The sequence below is a fragment of the Typopeltis vanoorti genome, chromosome 5 (genome assembly GCF_054136105.1).
Source record: "Typopeltis vanoorti isolate ZY-2024b chromosome 5, IOZ_Tvanoo_1.0, whole genome shotgun sequence".
Taxonomy (NCBI): Eukaryota; Metazoa; Arthropoda; class Arachnida; order Uropygi; family Thelyphonidae; genus Typopeltis; species Typopeltis vanoorti.
In genome coordinates, this window is record NC_143553.1 from 140160639 (window position 1) to 140179709 (window position 19071).

Below are 19071 nucleotides of genomic sequence, written 5' to 3' on the forward strand. Positions count from 1 at the left end.
AAAACTAAATCTAACCAAATAGGGTGGTAAATCCTTATTTCCATAGTGTCCTGTATAGTGCATGTATTCTTCTGGCTGGTTTGAATGTTTTGTAGAATGAAAAACCAATTTCCTAGAGATAAAAACTTTGCCACCTTTGTATGAGACTGGCTAACTCAGATCTTTCTATCCAAAGTGCATCATTGAAACTGACTGAGCTAAGGAGGTTCTTCTTAGAGAAAATATGAAGAAAAATAAGAGTTGTAATGATAAAAATAAGTAAAGAGTCATGAGGAGACATTCTGTAAGAATGTTAAGAGATGATTATTATTATTCGTGACACCTCCAAGGAATCTAAAGACTGATCGCAGGAGGACACCTATTGTACAACTCTCCGTCTCCACCACTAACCAAACCTCTACTACCAATCGTCAACATCAGTGCCATCTACTGACCACTACCACCACCACTACTACCACCACAACAGCTAGTATTTTTTTGTCTGTAAATTGCGTGTGTTCTGAAGGGCCAATTTGAATGTATGCGGGATGAAAAACCTTAGTTTCCAGGAGAAAAAACCCTGCTACCTCTGTATGAGATCGACTAACTCACCTTAGATTGAAAAAGTCTATATAAAGATTCTTCCAGTCATGACTAGAATCGAACTTAGGCCTTTTCTAATCGAAGGGTGCAACATACTGTCGTTCTTCCAATTATGCTACGGAGGCGCTAAATAAACAAATAAATAAACAAACATCAGGAAGGTGTTTATCAGGAAGTTGAGTGAATACTGTGCGACAGTTGTAAAAGTCATGAAGATTATTGCTGCCATATCAAGGATACTGACCACTGGGATAAGAATGTAATTAAATAATGGAATAAGTTGCATGATAATTTTATCATGTAAGTTATTCTGTTTTTAATACTTATCTGGTTTTAATATGTAAAGACCTTAACATATTTTGGAAAATACTATTCTGCTATTTACATGTTCCTCACATTTTCATTTAGGTCTGCCTGTTTAATTTAAAATTCATACTGAAGATGTTTTGATACTAGAGCAAAAATTCTATGATAATTATGGAAGTATTTCATTACAGCCAAGTTGTATATGGGGAAGCAATATCCTGGAAGAAGAAAGTCGCTAGCGGTGTGCCTGCAGGGTCTGTTTTAGGGCCATTGATGTTTAACCCATGTGTTAATGATATTGGCAAAGATTTGGATGGGTATATTCATTTGTTTGAAGATGATGCAAAGCTAGGACAAACTATGAAGAGGAGATAAGATCTTTTGCCCTTACAAGAAGACGTGAATAAATTGGGTGAATGGGAATGGAGATAAGAGTTCAATGTTGAAAGTTTATTTTTCACTTGGTCAGACTATAATAAATTTAGTTTAAATCCTTTATCCAAGTGTGTGCAAACAAAGTTTGTGCCTGAAAGTATCTTCAGGACTGGGGCAAAGTGGTACAACACCGGGCGACTCCTTGCAAAGGTGGAGCAAGCTACCAACACTCCTATCTCAGTATTTCCCACAATGCAAAACACATCTCCTGAAGATACTTTCAGGCGCAAGCTTTGTTTGCACACACTTGGATAAAGGATTTAAACTAAATTTAGTATAGTCTGACCAAGTGAAAAATAAACTTTTGACATCTTTCTCTAAATCCAGAGTAATTTAATAAAAAGGTGGCACACCGTCTGGCAACTCCTATAGGAGGAGATGACCTTGCTAATGCTTCTGCCTTGGTATCTCCACTTGGGCCTGGCTCCCACTGAAGAGACCTCAATAAAGGTCGAAACTAGTCTGGGTAGTGGCCCCTCCCTTAATGCATAACATTATACACAACGCAAGGAGATGTGTTTTGCATTGTGTGAGATACTGAGATAGGAGTGTTGGTAGCGTGCTCCACCTTTGCAAGGAGTTACCTGGTGTTGTACCACTTTGCCCCAGTCCTGAAGATACTTTCAGGCGCAAACGTTGTTTGCACACACTTGGATAAAGGATTTAAACTCAATTTATTATGCGAGTTCAGTGTTGCAAAATGTAATCTTTAAAATTTGAGAATCAAAGATGGGATGTAGAATTTTTTCTTGGTGGGGATATTGTTGGAGGCGGAAGAAATGAGAGATCTTGGGGTGATAGTGAATAAGGATCTGAAATTTAGGGGGCACATTCACAAAATTGTGAGGACAAAACAGTAAATTCTGGGAATGATGCTGAGGACACTGACTTGTAGGAGTAAAGAGATTCTTGTTCCATTGTGTAATGCTTTGATTAGGCTACACATGGACTACTGTGCACAGATTTGCTCACCTGGTTTTCAAAAGGACAAAGAGATGTTGGAAAAGGGTACAGAGGCAACTAACTAAGGTAGTTTCTGATCTCTGGAATATGAGGAAATGTTGAGAAGATGCAATTTACAGAGTCTAGAGGATAGGAGGAAGAGAGGTGATATGATAGACCTACAAGTTAGTAAGGGGGTTGTTATAGGATCAATGTTGGAGAGGTTTTACAGAAAATGGTGGGAGATCAGGGGAGAACCAGAGGTCATCCCTGGAAGGGATGGAGGATGTGAGAAAGTTTTTTGCATGCAGAGGTGTGAATGATTGGAATGTCTTGCCTGAGAGTGGTGTCTGCAGAGAATTTGAGTGTTTAAGTTGTGGTATGATGGGCTGTGTGTATGACAAAAGGACCTTCTTCATGAGTCTTTGACTCCATGGGGGGGTCTTGGGATAATAATAATAATAATTAGTTTAGTTATGCTAGCTTATGCTTCTGTCCATCCTATTAATATTACTGTGCACAGATCTAGCCTCCTTAATATGTACAGAATCAACAAAAACACTACACAAGATTGAGAAATAACTAATCTATTCAGATGAGTGAATATAAGAATAATAGAGTAAATATAGCTTGCAGAGCTTGGCAGATAAAAGAGGAGATATGACCAACTTCAGTTGGTGAGAAGCACTGATCAAATACTGTAGCTGTAAAGAAGCTGTTGCATAGGGCAGTGGGTAACAGAAGAACCAGAAGTCATCGTAAACTTTGCGAGGGGTGGCTTAATAAATGAATGTGATGCAAGTGTTCTTTGCATCATCAGAGAAGGATGATGGGTAAAAACTGACCTTGGCATGGTTGTATAGAGTGAATAGTGTATCTGCTCTGCAACTAACAGGTTGTAAGTTTGAATCCCATCTTAGGTATGGACATTTGTGAATCTCTTTAGTTGGTAGATGAATTTCATTGTCTAGTGTTGAGATGCCAGCCTGTTGGCTGAATGGTTAGCATATCCACTCTTCAGCCAAGAGGCTGAGGGTTCAAATCCCTCCAAGGGCATGGATGTTCGATTGTCCTAACTCTTTGTGGAAAGGCCATCTGCAACCCTACCACTTCTAGCAGAAGGCTTTCACTCCCAAAACCCAATTAGGTATGGGAGTTGATCATATGACATCAAAATGTCACGTGAATAACTAACTAAAGTGTTGATCACCATTATGCTTATCAGAGGACTCAAGTGGCTTGAAAAGTTATGTTTAGTCTTGGGGCAGGGTTTTGGATCATCTAATGCTTTGTCCATTCATGGTGGTATTGATACTAATATATTTATAGCTTTACACTGTCTTCCAAATAAGATTTAAATAAGTAAATAATAAGGAGGTGTGGTAGGCATTGCTGTTTGTAAAATGGAAAGAATTCATGCAGCGAGTAATGCCTTTGGAGGTCTTGAAATAATTTTGCACAGTAAAAATAAAGGGATCAGAGCATGTACATGCACACACAAAAACACCAAACTGCATGTGCAATTCATCAGTTCTGTTTTTGGACTGTATTACTATATATGACTTATTTTTGCCTTATTACCTGAATGAATTCTATATAATATATGCATAGCCTGCTGCATCCTGCTATTGTTTTTTGAATTGTATTTTGTTTTTATCAATTTTTTCTAATTTTTTTTTTTATCTAGGAGGATTGTTAGCTCGGAGTTTAGCTATTGCAACAGATGCTGCACACTTACTTACAGATTTTGCAAGCTTTATGATTAGTTTAATGGCTCTTTATTTAGCTTCAAGGCCTTCAACGAAGAGAATGAGTTTTGGTTGGTACCGAGCAGGTATGTATCTTTGCAATATGTAATGTATCTTAATGGAAAACAACATTGTAATAGGAACTGAATTCTAAGTTTTATAAAACTGATTTATAAGGATTTTTTTTTTCCCAGTATATGAAAGGCTGGGGAGAGAACAAGGTGTCCCCTTCCACTCCCCCCCCCCCTTGGAAGTTGTGTAAGAAAGTGGTTTGGAATGAGACCAGATTTTTTTTTGCTGGGAGAGGTGAATGGATTGCCAAAATCAGTTGAATGAGTCGCTTCAAGGAGAATTGTGAGAGGTATTGTATGAGTTGTAGTTATAGGTCTTCCCCTATGAGTGGAAGTGCCACAGTAAATTTCTGAAAGTGTTCAGGGCCATTTATCTTAGGCAGTATGTGGTGGTGAGAACAACAAGGATCAAGTCTTCTGTATGGTCATAATATTTGATTGTCCCTATGCTGTTATCTTTGATCATTCTCACCAACCAGGACATTGTCTTGACTTGGAAGGTACTGGTCTTGAGGAAAAAGGAATTTACAGAATTAAAAGTCAGCCGGACTTTTTTGAATGGTGTTGGGAATTTCACAACAGTAGTAAATTATATATCTGGATGAATAGGATAGATATTGGATGACTAAGGAAATTGAAAACAGGAATTGTAAGCAGAAAAAAAAATGTTATGGGAAAGATATAGATGAAGTCATTGACCTGGTAAGGACAAGGACCAGTTTAGCTTGTTTTCCCAGATCTTGCAGATTTCAATTTTGTTTAGCTTATAAAATCAAGCAGGTAGTTTAAAATATAGCTTTCCTTTAAAATATCTAATGGAGTTTAGCCCTTTTTTTTATTATTATTATTTCATGACACCTCCAAGGAGCCGAAGACTCCTTGGAGAGGGAAGAGGGAAGACACCTGCTCTACAGCTCTCCCACTCCACCACTACACTGAACCTCTACTACCATCATCTAAATCAATGCCATCTACTGCCCACCACCATCACTAGCATTTTTGTCTGTAAATTGCGTATGTTCTGAAAGTCTGATTTGTTTGCATGCCTACCTCCATATGAAATTTGATAACTCGCTTTCATCTGAAAAAATCCGTATAAAGATTCCTCCTGTCACGATGAGAATCGAACTTCGACTTTTTCCATTCGAAGAGCCTGGTTGGCTGAGTGGTTAGTGTATCTTCTCTCCAGCCAAAAGGCTGTGGAAATGGATGTTTGTGATTGTCTGTGAAAATACTAGTGGTGGTGTTCGATAGATGGTGTTGGTGTAGTTGCGGTTTGTTGTAGTTGAAGTTGGTGAAGACAGAGCTGTAGGTCCCTCCCTCGATAGTCTTTGGACTCCCTGAAGGTGCCACATAATAACAATTTTATTTTGGAAGAATGAATAAATTTCCATAAATTATCAATGAGTAATTTGAAGTATGGTATTTTTTTATATTATATATTTTTAAATTAAAACACAAATTATAATTTTTCATTAAAAAATGTTAATTATGGATGAATGATGTGGTTGACTGATTGGTGCATATGTACACGCTAATCAGTCATCATGCCAGTTCTCTTTATAATTTACATGGCACATCCAGTGTATGCTGTCGCAAATTTAGATTTTCTATACTTCATTGTAATATCAAAAGTTAAAAAAAAAAAAAAGTTTAGAAGAGCATAATTGACAAATCATTCATTTAAAGTTGGTTAAAACAATTATGATTATATTCATAGTAAAGCATATTGCAACATATACAAAATGGATATTAATGCCAAATATAATGATTTAGGGAGTCATATGAAATTCAATGAATGCATTGAGGCCAGTGCTTCTCCTTTAACATGGTTGCCAGCAATGCTATTCATTACAGAATTGCTTTTGGCATGCTAGTTAACTATCATGAATTGTGGTCATTTGGTAGACATGCTTATGAATACAGTTAATGTCAGTAAAATACTTCAAAGCTTAATACACATTGAGCAAAGTGTTCTGAAATAATTAAAAATGTCTCAAGTCCTCATTCTGTAATTTTTTAATTTTTTTATATAATATATATAATAATAATTTTTTTGTAATTTGAATTCTTAATGAAAAGAATGCAAAACTGACTGAAAAGATAGATGGTGTACATAAAAGAAATGGAAATGAAACGAAAGCTAGGGAAACTGAGGGAGTGAAAGAATGCAAGGATGTAGAAGCAACAGTTAATGATAAGGGAGTGAAAGAAAGTACGAACGAGGAAACAGAATTAAGGTGCAGCAGAATGAGAGATAGCGAGATTGCAGGAGTGATAGAATGAAATTGTTGGAATGCAAGATTTTATAAAGGTTATTGAAAATGCAAAATGAAATGCGCAATATGTGGAATGATGTCAGACATCTAGTGGAAACTAATGATAGTGTGCAAAAGAACAGAAAAGGATGTGAGGACGAATATCAGGAGACTACTGAGAAGAATGAAAGATAACAGTGTAGTAGGGAAGGTTGTCAGTGTGTTGCTGCGGTATGATGATGATGAGTTATGATTGAGAGCTAAAATCATGAATGGTATGCTAGCAGAGTTGTGTGAGGAGAAGGGAATGAAGTTTGTGGATGTATGGCATGTGTTTGTGGGAAGAATGAAATTATACAGGCACGATGGGTTGCATTTAAATGGTTTTTGGAGTGAGCAACACTTACTGGAGAAAGTGTTGCTGGATGAAATTACATTATGTGATGAGTGCAAGAGATAAGAAGAAAAAGATGAAGGGAAAAATCAGGAGAGTGGTACTGAAGAGACAAGTGCTTGGCAGTGGAAACAATAGTAGTGAGAGGTGAAGAAAGAATGAGAATGAAAGAGGAACAGGGAAATGGGGGGAGCTCAGGTGGACAGGGAGACATGGCATATGAAGAGTGGATGTTGAAAGTGGCAGTGAATGCTTGTATGAAGATGGAGTATATTGTGATGTGGGTGGGGAAGTTGAGATTGAGCAGATATATGTGGTAATTGGTGATAAAGGTGATTGGGCAGGTGTGGTGGGGAAATCACAACCAATACATGGCTTGGATAGGACTGGCTACAGACCTAAAAATGAACTGTTCTATTTGTTTACAAATGTCAGAAGTATCAGAAATAAGGAGAATGAAATGGTTTCAGCATTACAGTTTATTTGCCCCGAAATCATGGTTGAATGAAGATATTGTAACAGGAATGGAAATGGAAGGATACAGTATTTTTTGCGAGGATAGAAAGGGCAAGAGGGGGTGGGGTGCTGCTGATGATAGCAGGGGAATTAAGTCCACATAAGGTAGACATGAAAGGGGGAAATAGTGGCAATGGTTGAGGCGGTGTGGTGTGTAATGGGGAGATTGAGAGGAAGACATATTTAGTTGGATGTTGTTATAGGTCTGGAAATGTGGAGGGTGGTGATGAAGAAATGTATAAACAATTCGGATTAATGAACAAAGGAAGGGTAATTATTATGGGTGATTTTAATTATGGCAGTATAGATTAGAATGAAGATATAGCATTTGGGAATAAGGAAAATAAATTTCTCGAGTTCTTGAGAGATAACTATCTCGGGCAGCATGTAAAAGAGGGCATGCAAGGATCGAGCGTTCTAGATATGATCATATCATTGTAGGAGGTAACTGTGAGAGGGGGTTTTCACACTTTCCTCCAATTCGTGAAAGTAATCATGAAGTAATCACCTGTGTTATGAGGAAAGGATATATGTGGAATTATAAGGCTGGTGATTATGACAAACTTAGGAGACTGCTTGGAGCTATAACATGGAACAAGAAGTTCAGCAGTAAGGAAATAAATGCTTCATGGGAACTGACAAAGAAATACATAACAGCATCAATGTGTGAATGTATTCCAAAGGCCAAAAGGCTGAAGAATAAGGGAGGTGTAAAATGGATGAATGAGGAGCTTAAGCATGAAATCTGGAAAGAAAGTACTTTGGAGGAAGTACAAAATGAATAATGGTAATAATCAGTCACTTGAAGAGTATAAAGAACAAGACAGGAGAGTGACTCAGTAAGGAAAACAAAAGTAGAGTATGAACAGAATTGGTAAATCGGGCAAAGAAAACTCTAGGGAGTTTTTTTTAGATATGTGGCAAGTATAAGGAAGAATGATCATAATAAATTTAGTTTAATCCTTTATCCGAGTGTAAGCAAACAAAGTTTGCGCCTGAAAATATCTTCAGGACTGAGGTAAGGTGGTACATTCCTTGGCAACTCGTAGCATAGGTGGACCAAGCTCTCATCACTCCTTGTCTCAGTATCTCCCATAATGCAAAGCACATCTCCTTGTGGACATGTATACTGCTATGCATTAAGGGAAGGGCCACTACCCAGCCCATTTTCGACCTTTATTGAGGTCTCGTCAGTGGGAGACGAGATTGCTTAATTGTGAGCGAGCAGGAGGTATTTGAGGAAATAACCTTGATGTCAATAAGGTGATAGGATTTGATGACATATCACCATGCATTTTATGTTCCAGAGAATTGACAGCATTATGGGAAGGGCCACTACCCAGATACTGAGACAAGGAGTAATGAGAGCTTGGTCCACCTTTGCTATGAGTTGCCAAGGGATATACCACCTTACTTCAGTCCTGAAGATATTTTCAGTCACAAACTTTGTTTGCTTACACTTGGATAAAGGATTAAACTAAATTTATTATAGTCTAACCAAGTGCAAAATAAACCTCCAAAGAAGAATGATCATGGTAAGATGAGGTTAATGGATGAAAGTGGTAGAATGGTAACTGCTGCAGAAGGTATTGTTGAGATATTCAGTGATCAATTTATAAGGGTGTTTCATTCTGATTAGGGTGGAATCATGAGGAAATTAAGTGTAGAGGACATAGACGGAGATGGCTTAATTGTGTGAGTGAGCAGGAGGTATTTGAGGAAATAACCTTGCGGCACACCAAGATAATATATCAATAAGGCGATAGGATTTGATGACATATCACCACACATTTTATGTTCCAGAGAATTGGCAGTAGCATTGGTATGCCTGTTTAACAAGTCTTGCAACAGCACAGGTTCCAAGGGAGTGGAAAGAGGGTAAAAATTGTTCTGCTGTATTAAGGTGGTGATAAGACTGTAGCTTAAAATTATAGGCTGGTCTGTATATTGATAGTTGTGGTGAAAGTACTAGAGAGATTGGTGAAAAGTAGGAATACAGAATGGGTTAATAGCAGCAGTATTCTCTGTAGTTATTATTATTACATCACACCTCCAGGAGTCCAAAGACTCATCGAGGGAGGACATCTACTCTAAAACTCTTCATCTCACTACCTCACCAACTTTCATCATCTAACACCAATGCCATCTACTGCTGACTACCACCACTAGTACTTTCACAGACAATTGCAAACATCCATGCCCACGGAAGGATTCGAACCCGCAGCCTTTTGGATGGAGAGCAGATATGCAAACCACTCGACCAACCAGGCCAGCGCATGGGTTTGTTAAGGGAAGATCATGTTTCACTAACTTATGTACTACAATAAGGTGACAAATACCTTCGATAGGGGAGATGCATATACAATGGTGCACTTAGATTTTGTAAAGGCATTTGATAGACTACCACACAACAAGCTCTTCAATAAATTGAAACAAGTGGGATTGGATAAGACTTCTGAGTTGGATCAGTGAAAGTGACTGGCTGATTAGTGAAAGTTGTATATGGAGGGTGCAGTATCCCAATAGAGAAAGGTCACTAATGGTGTGCCGCAAAGGTCAGTTTTGGGGGCCATTGTTGTTTACTTTGTATGTTAATGATGTTGGGATGGGTTTAACTAGTGCAGCTGTTTGCAGATGATGCAAAAACTGGGGAGAGCAATGCACAGTCAAGTGGATGTTATGGCCTTACAAGAGGACTTGAATAAATTGTATGAATGGGCAGGTAAGTGGAACTCTCAGTTCAGTGTTGCTAAGTGTAAGGTTTGAAATTTAGTAAGCAACTATAGGATGCAAAGTATATACTTGGTGAGGAAACTTTAACAGAAGTAGAGATGAGAGATCTAGGAGTGATGGTGGATAAGGACCTGAAATTCAGAGGCCACATTGCACAAGTTATGAAGATGTCACAACTTGAAAATGGGGAACTGGACAATCGGACTTATTTGTGCCTATGGTCCCACAGAATGTTCTACTAAGGTAGAAGTGGAGGAATTTTTTGAGGCTTTAGAGAAAGCAACTGTCGCAATGAAAAAAGAAAAGTTGGTCCTTGTTGGGGATCTAAATAGCAGAGTAGGAAATGATTGTCAGACATACAAAAATATTTTGGGAAAATTTGGAGAAAAGAGCAAAGCTAATAACAATGGCAAATACCTGTTTGGATTTCTGCTCAGGACATGGACTGGTTATTACTAACACCATGTTCCAACATAAAAATGTGCACAAATTCACATGGAGAGAAGAGGCAAGTCTCATTGACTATGTTATTGTTGATAGTGATGTTTTCTCCCTGGTGCAGGACATAACAGTGTACAGAGGATTTGAAATTGGAAGTGATTGCTATTTAGTCTTGAGCAGGATAAAATTGAATTTCATTTTCAAAAGAAAAACATGTAAGAAAGTTTTAAAGCGAATAAAAGTTGAGCATCTCTCAGATGCAAACTGTACACTAAAATACACAAAGGTAGAATGATCTTAAAAAATGCTGAGGGTAGGGAGGTAACCGAATCAGTCGATATTGTGGAATTACTGAGCGAGCACTTTGCAAGAGTATATCATCCAGGTGGTGACTTTGCAGGAATGGAAGAACCAACAGCTTATACTGGAATTGTGATGAATGAAATAGAGGTAACTAGTCTATTACAAAACCTCAATGTCAATACATCTGTGGGATTGGATGGTATACCAGCTCGTGTCATACGTGAAGCGGCCAAAGAATTGTCAGTGCCCTTGACCATTTTGTTTAATTTGAGCCTCAGGACTGGGTCAGTCCCAAGGGGGTGGAAAGAGGGGAAAATAGTTCCACTGCACAAAGGTGGTTCCAAGGCTGCTGTTGAAAATTACCGGCCAATCAGCATAACAGGAATTATTATCAAGGTCTTAGAGAAAATAGTAAAGAGGAAAATACAAGATTGGATAGAAGAAAATGGGATACTGTATCGGGGACAGCATGGTTTTGTGAAGGGTAGGTCATGCCTCAGTAACTTGCTCACGTATTAAACACAGTGACGGTTGAACAGGATAAGGGTAATGGGTTTACAATGATTCTACTGGACCTTGCTAAGGCCTTTGACAGGATACCACATGGAATTCTAATCAGTAAATTGCAGCATATGGGAATGGACATAGGGTTGGTGAGATGGATAGGCGGGTGGTTGACGGAGAGATATCAGAGAGTGGTTTACTCAGGAGTAGAGTCCACAAGACGGCCTGTGACTAGTGGTGTGCCACAAGGATCTGTTCTTGGACCACTGCTGTTTAATTTGTTCATAAATGATATAGGAAAGGATCTGAGAGGAACAGTTCATTTGTTTGCGGATGATGCGAAGTTGGGCAGGGCAATAGTGAATGCAGATGATGTCAAAATTTTGCAGGATGATTTGGCTAGATTGGAGGTCTGGGCTAAGGAGAATGGATGTCAATTTAATGTGGCAAAATGTAAGGTTATGCATTTTGGGGTGAAAAGATTGGCGGCAGTTTACTGCATTGGTGGAACTGTGCTCCAGGAAATTGATGAGGCACGAGATTTAGGAGTGTTGGTGGATAAGGAATTGAAATTTAGGGGACACATTGCAAAAGTGGTTTACAATTGCAGTTCAATTGCAGTAAAATTGCAGCTTCAATCATATCTCTGAAGAATACGTTGACAAGCAGGTTATTGTTCCTCTGTATCGAGCCTTGATAAGACCCCATCTCAACTACTGTGCTCAGATTTGGTCACCTAGGTGTCTTCTTGATGAGGAGGAGGTGGAGAGGATCCAGAGGCGAGTGACCAAGATGATAGCAGGTCTGTGGAATGAACCGTATGAGAACAGGTTGAGGATTTGGGGTTGCAAAAATTGGTTGATAGGCAGAGGAGGGGAGATATGATTGAGACATTCAAATTACTCAAGGGTTTCTATAAAATTAATTCAGAAGATATTTTTGAGAACAGGGCTGGTTGTGGGAGGACTAGGGGACATCCATGGAAACTGGGCAAAAGTGTGGTTAGTAAAGGTGTTAGAGCTGGGTTCTTTACTTTTAGAGTAGTGAATGAGTGGGATGCGCTTCCTGAGTCTGTGGTGGATGCTGTGACAGTGAATGAGTTTAAGGCGAGGTATGATAGATACTGTATGAATGTCGAATAGTTGTGATGAATATGATTTAGGCCCTCCCTCGATGAGTCTAATGACTCCATGGAGTTGCCCGTAATAATAGTAATTATTGAAGAAAAAATGAATGAGTTTGAGAACAGGAATCAAACCTTGGAGATTCAGTAGCAAGCCTTGAAGAAAACCCTGATTGATTCAGCCAGAGAGGCATGTGTTGAGGTTGTCTGCAAGGACAAAAAAAAAATCAGAACTTCATGGTGAACAGAGGAAGTTAAAGAGGGAGTGAAGATAAAGAAGAAAGCATATCAAAAGTTCCTGGCAAATAAGTCAGCTTGTGCTATTAGAGAATATAGAGACAAATGTAAGAAAGCTAAACACTGTGTAAAACTAGCTAAACAAAAGTCATGAGAAGACTTTGATAAGAACATAGAAAATAAATATCAAGAAAGTGGCAAGATATTCTGTTGGTTGTTGAAGCTCAGAAATGGAGGAAAGAGTGTTGCAAAAGGAATTAGAGATGATAAAGGTGACATGAAAATGGGAGAAAAAGATATCCTTGAAGTATGGAGTAATTACTTCGAAAAATTGCTAAATGAAACAAGCAGTGATAACACAGTGGTAAAAAAACATTCAACAGGCATACAGTCAGGAATACATATCCATACTTGAAATAGAAAAAACCATCAAAGGTTTAAATGTGGAAAGGCAGCAGGAATCGATGATATTCAACTAGAAATGCTGAAGTATGGAGGTATAAAAGTCCTACAGTGCCTGCTCTGCATAGTTCAGAAGGCCTGGACAGAGGGACCAATTCCTGATGATTGGAATAGAACTCTCATAGTACCCATATATATATAAAAAGGGAAATAAAACTGCATGTGAGAATTACAGAGGTATTTCTCTACTCAGTGTTCCTGGTAAGATTTATGCAAGTTCTTCAGAAACGGTTGAGAAGAATTGTGGAAGAGAAGCTTGCTGAAGAACAAGCTGGATTGGCCAAATAGAATCTGTCTGAATCAGATCTTCACTTTATGACTAATAGTTGAGAAATCATGGGAATATAACAAAAATCTGTATTTAAGTTTTTTAGATCTGAAAAAGGCATATGACAAGGTGCCAAGAGAGAAGCTATTCAATATGCTACAGTTATATGGTGTCAATGAGGCATTATATCAAGCAATACTTAGTGTTTATTTGAGTTGTAAGTCAGCAGTTAGAATTGAAGGAAGTACAGGAAGATGGTTTAATGTTAAATCTGGTGTGAGACAAGGATGTACATTATCCCCTCTGTTATTCATTATCTATATGGATCACATTATGAAGGAAAGTGGTATTAAACATGATATCAAAATTGGAGATGTTAATGTCAGCTCTTTGCTTTATGCGGATGATGTTATACTTCTAAATAAATCTGCTACAAGTCTGCAAGATTCCCTGACTAAATTGAATAACTGTTGTAATAGATATGGTATGAAGGTCAGCAATAACAAGACAATGAAAATGGGCAGAATCATTGAAAATGTCAACTGCATTGTGAGTGGAGAACCTATAGAACAAATAAAACATTTCAGCTACTTAGGCATGATTTTTAGTGAAGATGGTAAATTAAATATGGAAATAGACAACAGAATCAACAAAGCTGGTATGGTAGGAAGTCAATTGAATAAATTATTTGTCACCTCAATGTTTGTCACTCACAATCCACCAATTGACCGCAACTATACCATGCCATCTACTGCTGACCGCTACCACTAGTATTTCCACAGACAATCGCAAACATCCATGCCCACAGCAGGATTCGAACCCACAGCATCTTGACTGGATAGCAGACACTAACCACTCTGCCAGCCAGCCTGGGCAATTCATGTGGAATAAGAGAGAAATTAGTCGAAACATTAAATTAGCTGTATACAAGACTGTGTTCAGACCAGTTTTAACTTATGGATCTGAGAGCTGGGTCAGAAGTAAAACACTTGACCAAAGACTAGAGACTGCAGAAATGCGAGTCTTGAGAAAGATTAGAGCTGTGAACAGATGGCATCAATGGCAATATCATATTAAAATTAAGGATATTAGGAAAGAACTTGACATTGTCAGCATACAGGAATATGTTAGCACAGCTAATCTCAGGTGGTATGGTCATTTAAACAGAATGGGCGAGGAAAGATTAGCAAAAACTGGTGTTCTCTGCCAGGTTGGCAGGAAAACGACTCAGAGAAAGACCAAGATATAGGTGGATTGATATGGTACAAAGTGCCTTAGACAATAGAAATGTAAGATCTGATAATGTTGAAGTCTTGACAAGTAACAGACTGATTTGGAGGAAAATTGTAGATAAGAAGTTAGTAATGATGTAAATTTTTCATGTCGTACTATCATATCCTGTATACCCCTTGAGGGTACATGGCAGGAATTTGAACAAAAATGTTGAGGATAATCACAGTCTTAAAGAACAATGCTACAAGAATAATTAAAGATAAACAAAAAAAAAAAAGATGAACTTCTATTCCCAATATCTACTCAAAATAAACTATGCATCTTTTTAAAACTGAAAAATTTGTATACAAATGCTTGAAACATTCATTTCGCAAGAAATGAATGTTTCAAGCTTTATGTGTCAAATGATGTACATGTCTAATCCATGTTACAATTGTTTCATAACATCTGCTATATTTGGAGTGATTTTTGCATATTCTCTGGTAAACAGCAAAACCGAAGTTTTGGTTAATTACTGTTGTAAATATGAGTAGTTAAACTATTGTTCCTCGTTGTTTGAAGGATTATGAATGATATGCTGGCTGAAATGTGTAAGGAGAGGGGAGGTTTGTTAATGTGTGGAATGAGTTTGAAGGATGAAGTGAACTATATAAGAGAGATGGACTCACACCATAAGCACTCAAATGCAGTATGGTGTGAGTTGCTTGGAGAGACTGCTGTTGGAAGGTAGAAGTGAGTATAGAGAATGAATCAGATCAAGTGGGAAGTGATGTGAAAGAGCAAGAGAGTAAGACGGGAGAGATTGAAGAGGTGGTTGTGAATGGGGAAGTGAGTGGCATAAGTATGGAAAATGAGAGAATGGTTGTGCAAGAGGAACAGGGAGGCTCAGGGTGGATGGGTACACAGCGTGAGAAAGGCGGATGCTCCAAGAGGAAATGAGAGCATGTGTAGACAGGAAAAGAATGGGATGACCTGGGATCAAGAGGAAACAGTTGGAATTGAAGAGGGTTCCAAAATGAATAAGCAGAAAGAGAAATGGCCCCAGTTGAGCATGGAGAGATCGCATCGAATGAGTGGTATCAGTGTAGCTAGCTAGGAATGCGCTGTTGTGTTTGTATACAATTGCTAGACATGTAAGAAACAAGGCAGATGAAACGGTTGCAATAATCGAGTCTGTTAACCCAAAAATTGTTGGACTAAGTGAGATGTGGTTAGATGAGGACGACATCCTGACAGGAATAGAGATGGAAGGATATGATGTGTTTTGTAAGGATAGAAGGGGTAAAAAGGGAGGGAAGTGCTATTGATGATAGAAAAAGAGTTATGTTTATACAAAGTAGAGATGATGCAGGAGGGAAATAGTGCCAGTGGTTTTGAGGCAGTATTGTGCGAGATAGAGGGGAATGGAACGAAATACTTGGTTGGATGTTGTTATAGACCAGGTGGATGGTAGTGACTATGAAATATATAATCAAATTAGCCAAGCAAATAAGAGTCATTATGGATGATTTTAATTATGGCAATTATTATTATTATTATTATTCAGGCCACCATGGAGTCAAAAGACTCATCGTGGGAGATCCTTCCTAAGAACATAAAGTCTGTCGAGCCTCATCGATGGGAGGCTCCCCCCCCCCAAGAAACACAGTCTATCATACCACTCCTTGAACTTATTGACCGTTCACGCTCTCACCACTCCATCAGGCAATGCATTCCATGGTTCAACCACCCTCCATGCAAAGAAACCACTCCTCACCCTTTCTCACAGTTTCCTTTCGTAGCTTCCAGGGATGGCCTTTTGTCATCACTCTTTCCCACTGTTCAGCCAAGCGAAAGAACTCCCCAGTGTCAACCCTGTAACCACCTCTCAAAAATTTAAAAGTCTCAATCATATCACCTCTCCTTCTTCTATCCACCAAACGCTGCAGTTCACATTCCCTCAGCCGATCCTCATAACAAAAATTGTACAGTCCTGAAACCATCTTTGTCTTCCATCTTTGTACCTTTTCCACAGTTAATTTATCCCCTTCAAATCCTGGGGACCAAATCTGAGAACAATAGTTCAAGTGGTCTGATCAGAGACTTATACAACGGAATGATAACCCTTTTATCTCTGCAGGTCAGTGTCCTCATAACAGACTGGAATGATGAGATAGCAACTGGAAGTAAAGAAAATGAGTTTCTTGAGTTTTTGAGGGATAACTACCTCAGACAGTATGTAACAGAGGGCACTCTAAGACTGAGGGTCCTGGATTTGGTCATCTCATCAGAGAATGTAAATATAAATGAGGTGTCAAATCGCCCACCAATTGGTGAGAGTGACCATGAGGTGATTACCTGGGTGGTTGCCAGCAGTGTGAGGACTTCTGCAAGAAAACGGTATATGTGAAACTACAAGGGGGGGTGCGGTGATTATGAAGAACTCAGGAGACTGCTTGCAGGTGGTAGCATGGAATGAGGAGTTAGCTGGAAAAGAGATCAATGCATCTTGGGGGATTTTCAAAAACTATCTAGTAGATGCAATGTCTAAATGTATTCCAAGGGTGAGAAGGTTAAGTAAAGTAGGTGAGAAATGGATGAATAACGAGATTAAGCATGCGATTCAGAGGAAAAGGATTTTTTATATTATTATTATTATTATTCAGCCCTCCATGGAGTCAAAAGACTCATCGTGAGAGGTTCGTCCTAGGAAACAGTCTATCATACCACTCCTTAAACTCATTGACCATTCTTGCTCTCACCACTCTATTAGGCAATGCATTCCACCACTCTCCATGCAAAGAAACCACTCCTCTCCCTCTTGCTCACAGTTTCCTTTCGTAATTTCCAGGGATGGCCCCTTGTCATCACTCCTTCACGCTGTTCAATCAATTCCCAATGTCAACCTTGTAACCACCTCTCAACAGCTTGAAAGTCTCAATCATATCACCTCTCCTTCTGTCCACCAAACTTTGCAGTCCACATTCCCTCAGCCGATCCTCATAACTAACATTGTACAGTCCTGAAACCATCTTTGTTATTTGCGTTTGTACCCTTTCCACAGTTAATTTATCCCCTTCAAATCCTGGGGACCAAATTTATGAACATTAGTCTAAATGTGGTCTGATCAGAGTCTTATACAATGGAATGATAACTCTTTTATCTTTGCTGGTCAGTGTCCTTTTCATTATTACAGCAATCCTCTGTGTTACCTTCACCACCTTTGGACATATCAGGAGTGATATGTCCCCTAAATTTTAGGTTTCTATCAATCATCAACCCCAGATCTCTTGTCTCCCCCTACTTCTCCAGTATAGCTCCTCCAATTGAGTATGCAGCGTCCCATCAATGTGTCCCAAACCTCAAGACCTTACATTAAACCGAAACTCCCATTCATTTGCCCATCTGTCTAGCTTATTCAAATCCTCTTGCAGAGCTACCACATCTGCACTATTACTAATTTTTATTACTATTATTAATTTGGTGCAACTTATTTCTTTTTTAATTTGCACCTGAAGAAGGCTGATACAAGCTGAAAACTAATAAACTTTGTTTTCATTTTTCTCAGTTCCTAGTCATTCAATTTTTTTTTTAAAATCCACGATTCAGAAGTGGGTGGACAGCAGTAGAATTAATTAATCGAGTTAATCAATCTTCCTACATAGATGTGATAAATTTGGTGAGGACCACTTTCCTCTTGTATATTTTTGAGAGAATTTAATTCTTCAAATAAATCTATTGTATCTATATCAGATGTTTTGCCACTGCTCAAAGCAATTTCCAAGGTAATATCTTGTTGCTGTAATAAAGTGTATACCTCAATATGGCTGAACGAGCACCCTCATTAAGTGGCACTGTGAGGCAGGCTGCCTCTATGCTACAAAACCTGTCGAAATTAGACTATGTTGGATTGGTTAATGGCTATCAGATAGGTATCAAGTTGGGAATGTGTGCAGTATCCCTGAAGAAGAATGTCACTAGTGTGCTGTAGGGGTCTGTATTGTTAGTTATCTAGAGAGAATGTTCCAGGGAGTTATCACCTTTAATGTACATTTTTATCATGAGTCTTAGAATAGCCCAGGTTCTAAAGGAATGAAAAGGTGGAAAATTCCACATTCATAAAGGAGGTGATAAGACTAAGGGGTTCCAATTATAGGCTGATCTGTTTGTCTGGAGTTGTGGTCAAGGTGTTGGAGAGGCTGGTGAAGACAACGATTCAGAAGTGGGTGGACAGCAGTAGAATTCTCTTTAATGGACAGCATGGGGGTTTGCTAAAGGAAGATCATGTTTTAGTTCTCTACTTATTACAACAGGGTGACGAATACATTGGACAAAGGGGGAATGCATATACAGTGGTATACTGTATTTAGATTTTGCAAAGGCTTTCGATAAATTGCCACATAACAGATTAGTAGTTAAATTGGAACAGTTGGATTGGTTGGTAGATTAGTGCACATTGGATTGGAGATTGGCTGTCTGATAGGAATCAACAGGTTGTGTGCAGGAGAGTGATGTCTCAGAAGAGGAAAGTCATTA

The 19071-nt window shown here is 38.6% G+C and overlaps 1 protein-coding gene across 4 annotated transcripts in view; it reads left to right on the plus strand.

Moving 5' to 3' along the window:
- The window catches only part of LOC150106874 (proton-coupled zinc antiporter SLC30A2-like), a 185963-nt gene that overhangs the window by 116947 nt on the left and 49945 nt on the right, over nucleotides 1-19071 (plus strand). For all 4 annotated transcript variants that reach the window (XM_090393362.1, XM_090393364.1, XM_090393365.1 and 1 more), the window contains exon 5: nucleotides 3953-4099. In XM_090393362.1, coding sequence (XP_090249488.1) covers nucleotides 3953-4099 — 147 coding nt within the window. The remainder of the gene's footprint in view (nucleotides 1-3952; nucleotides 4100-19071) is intronic.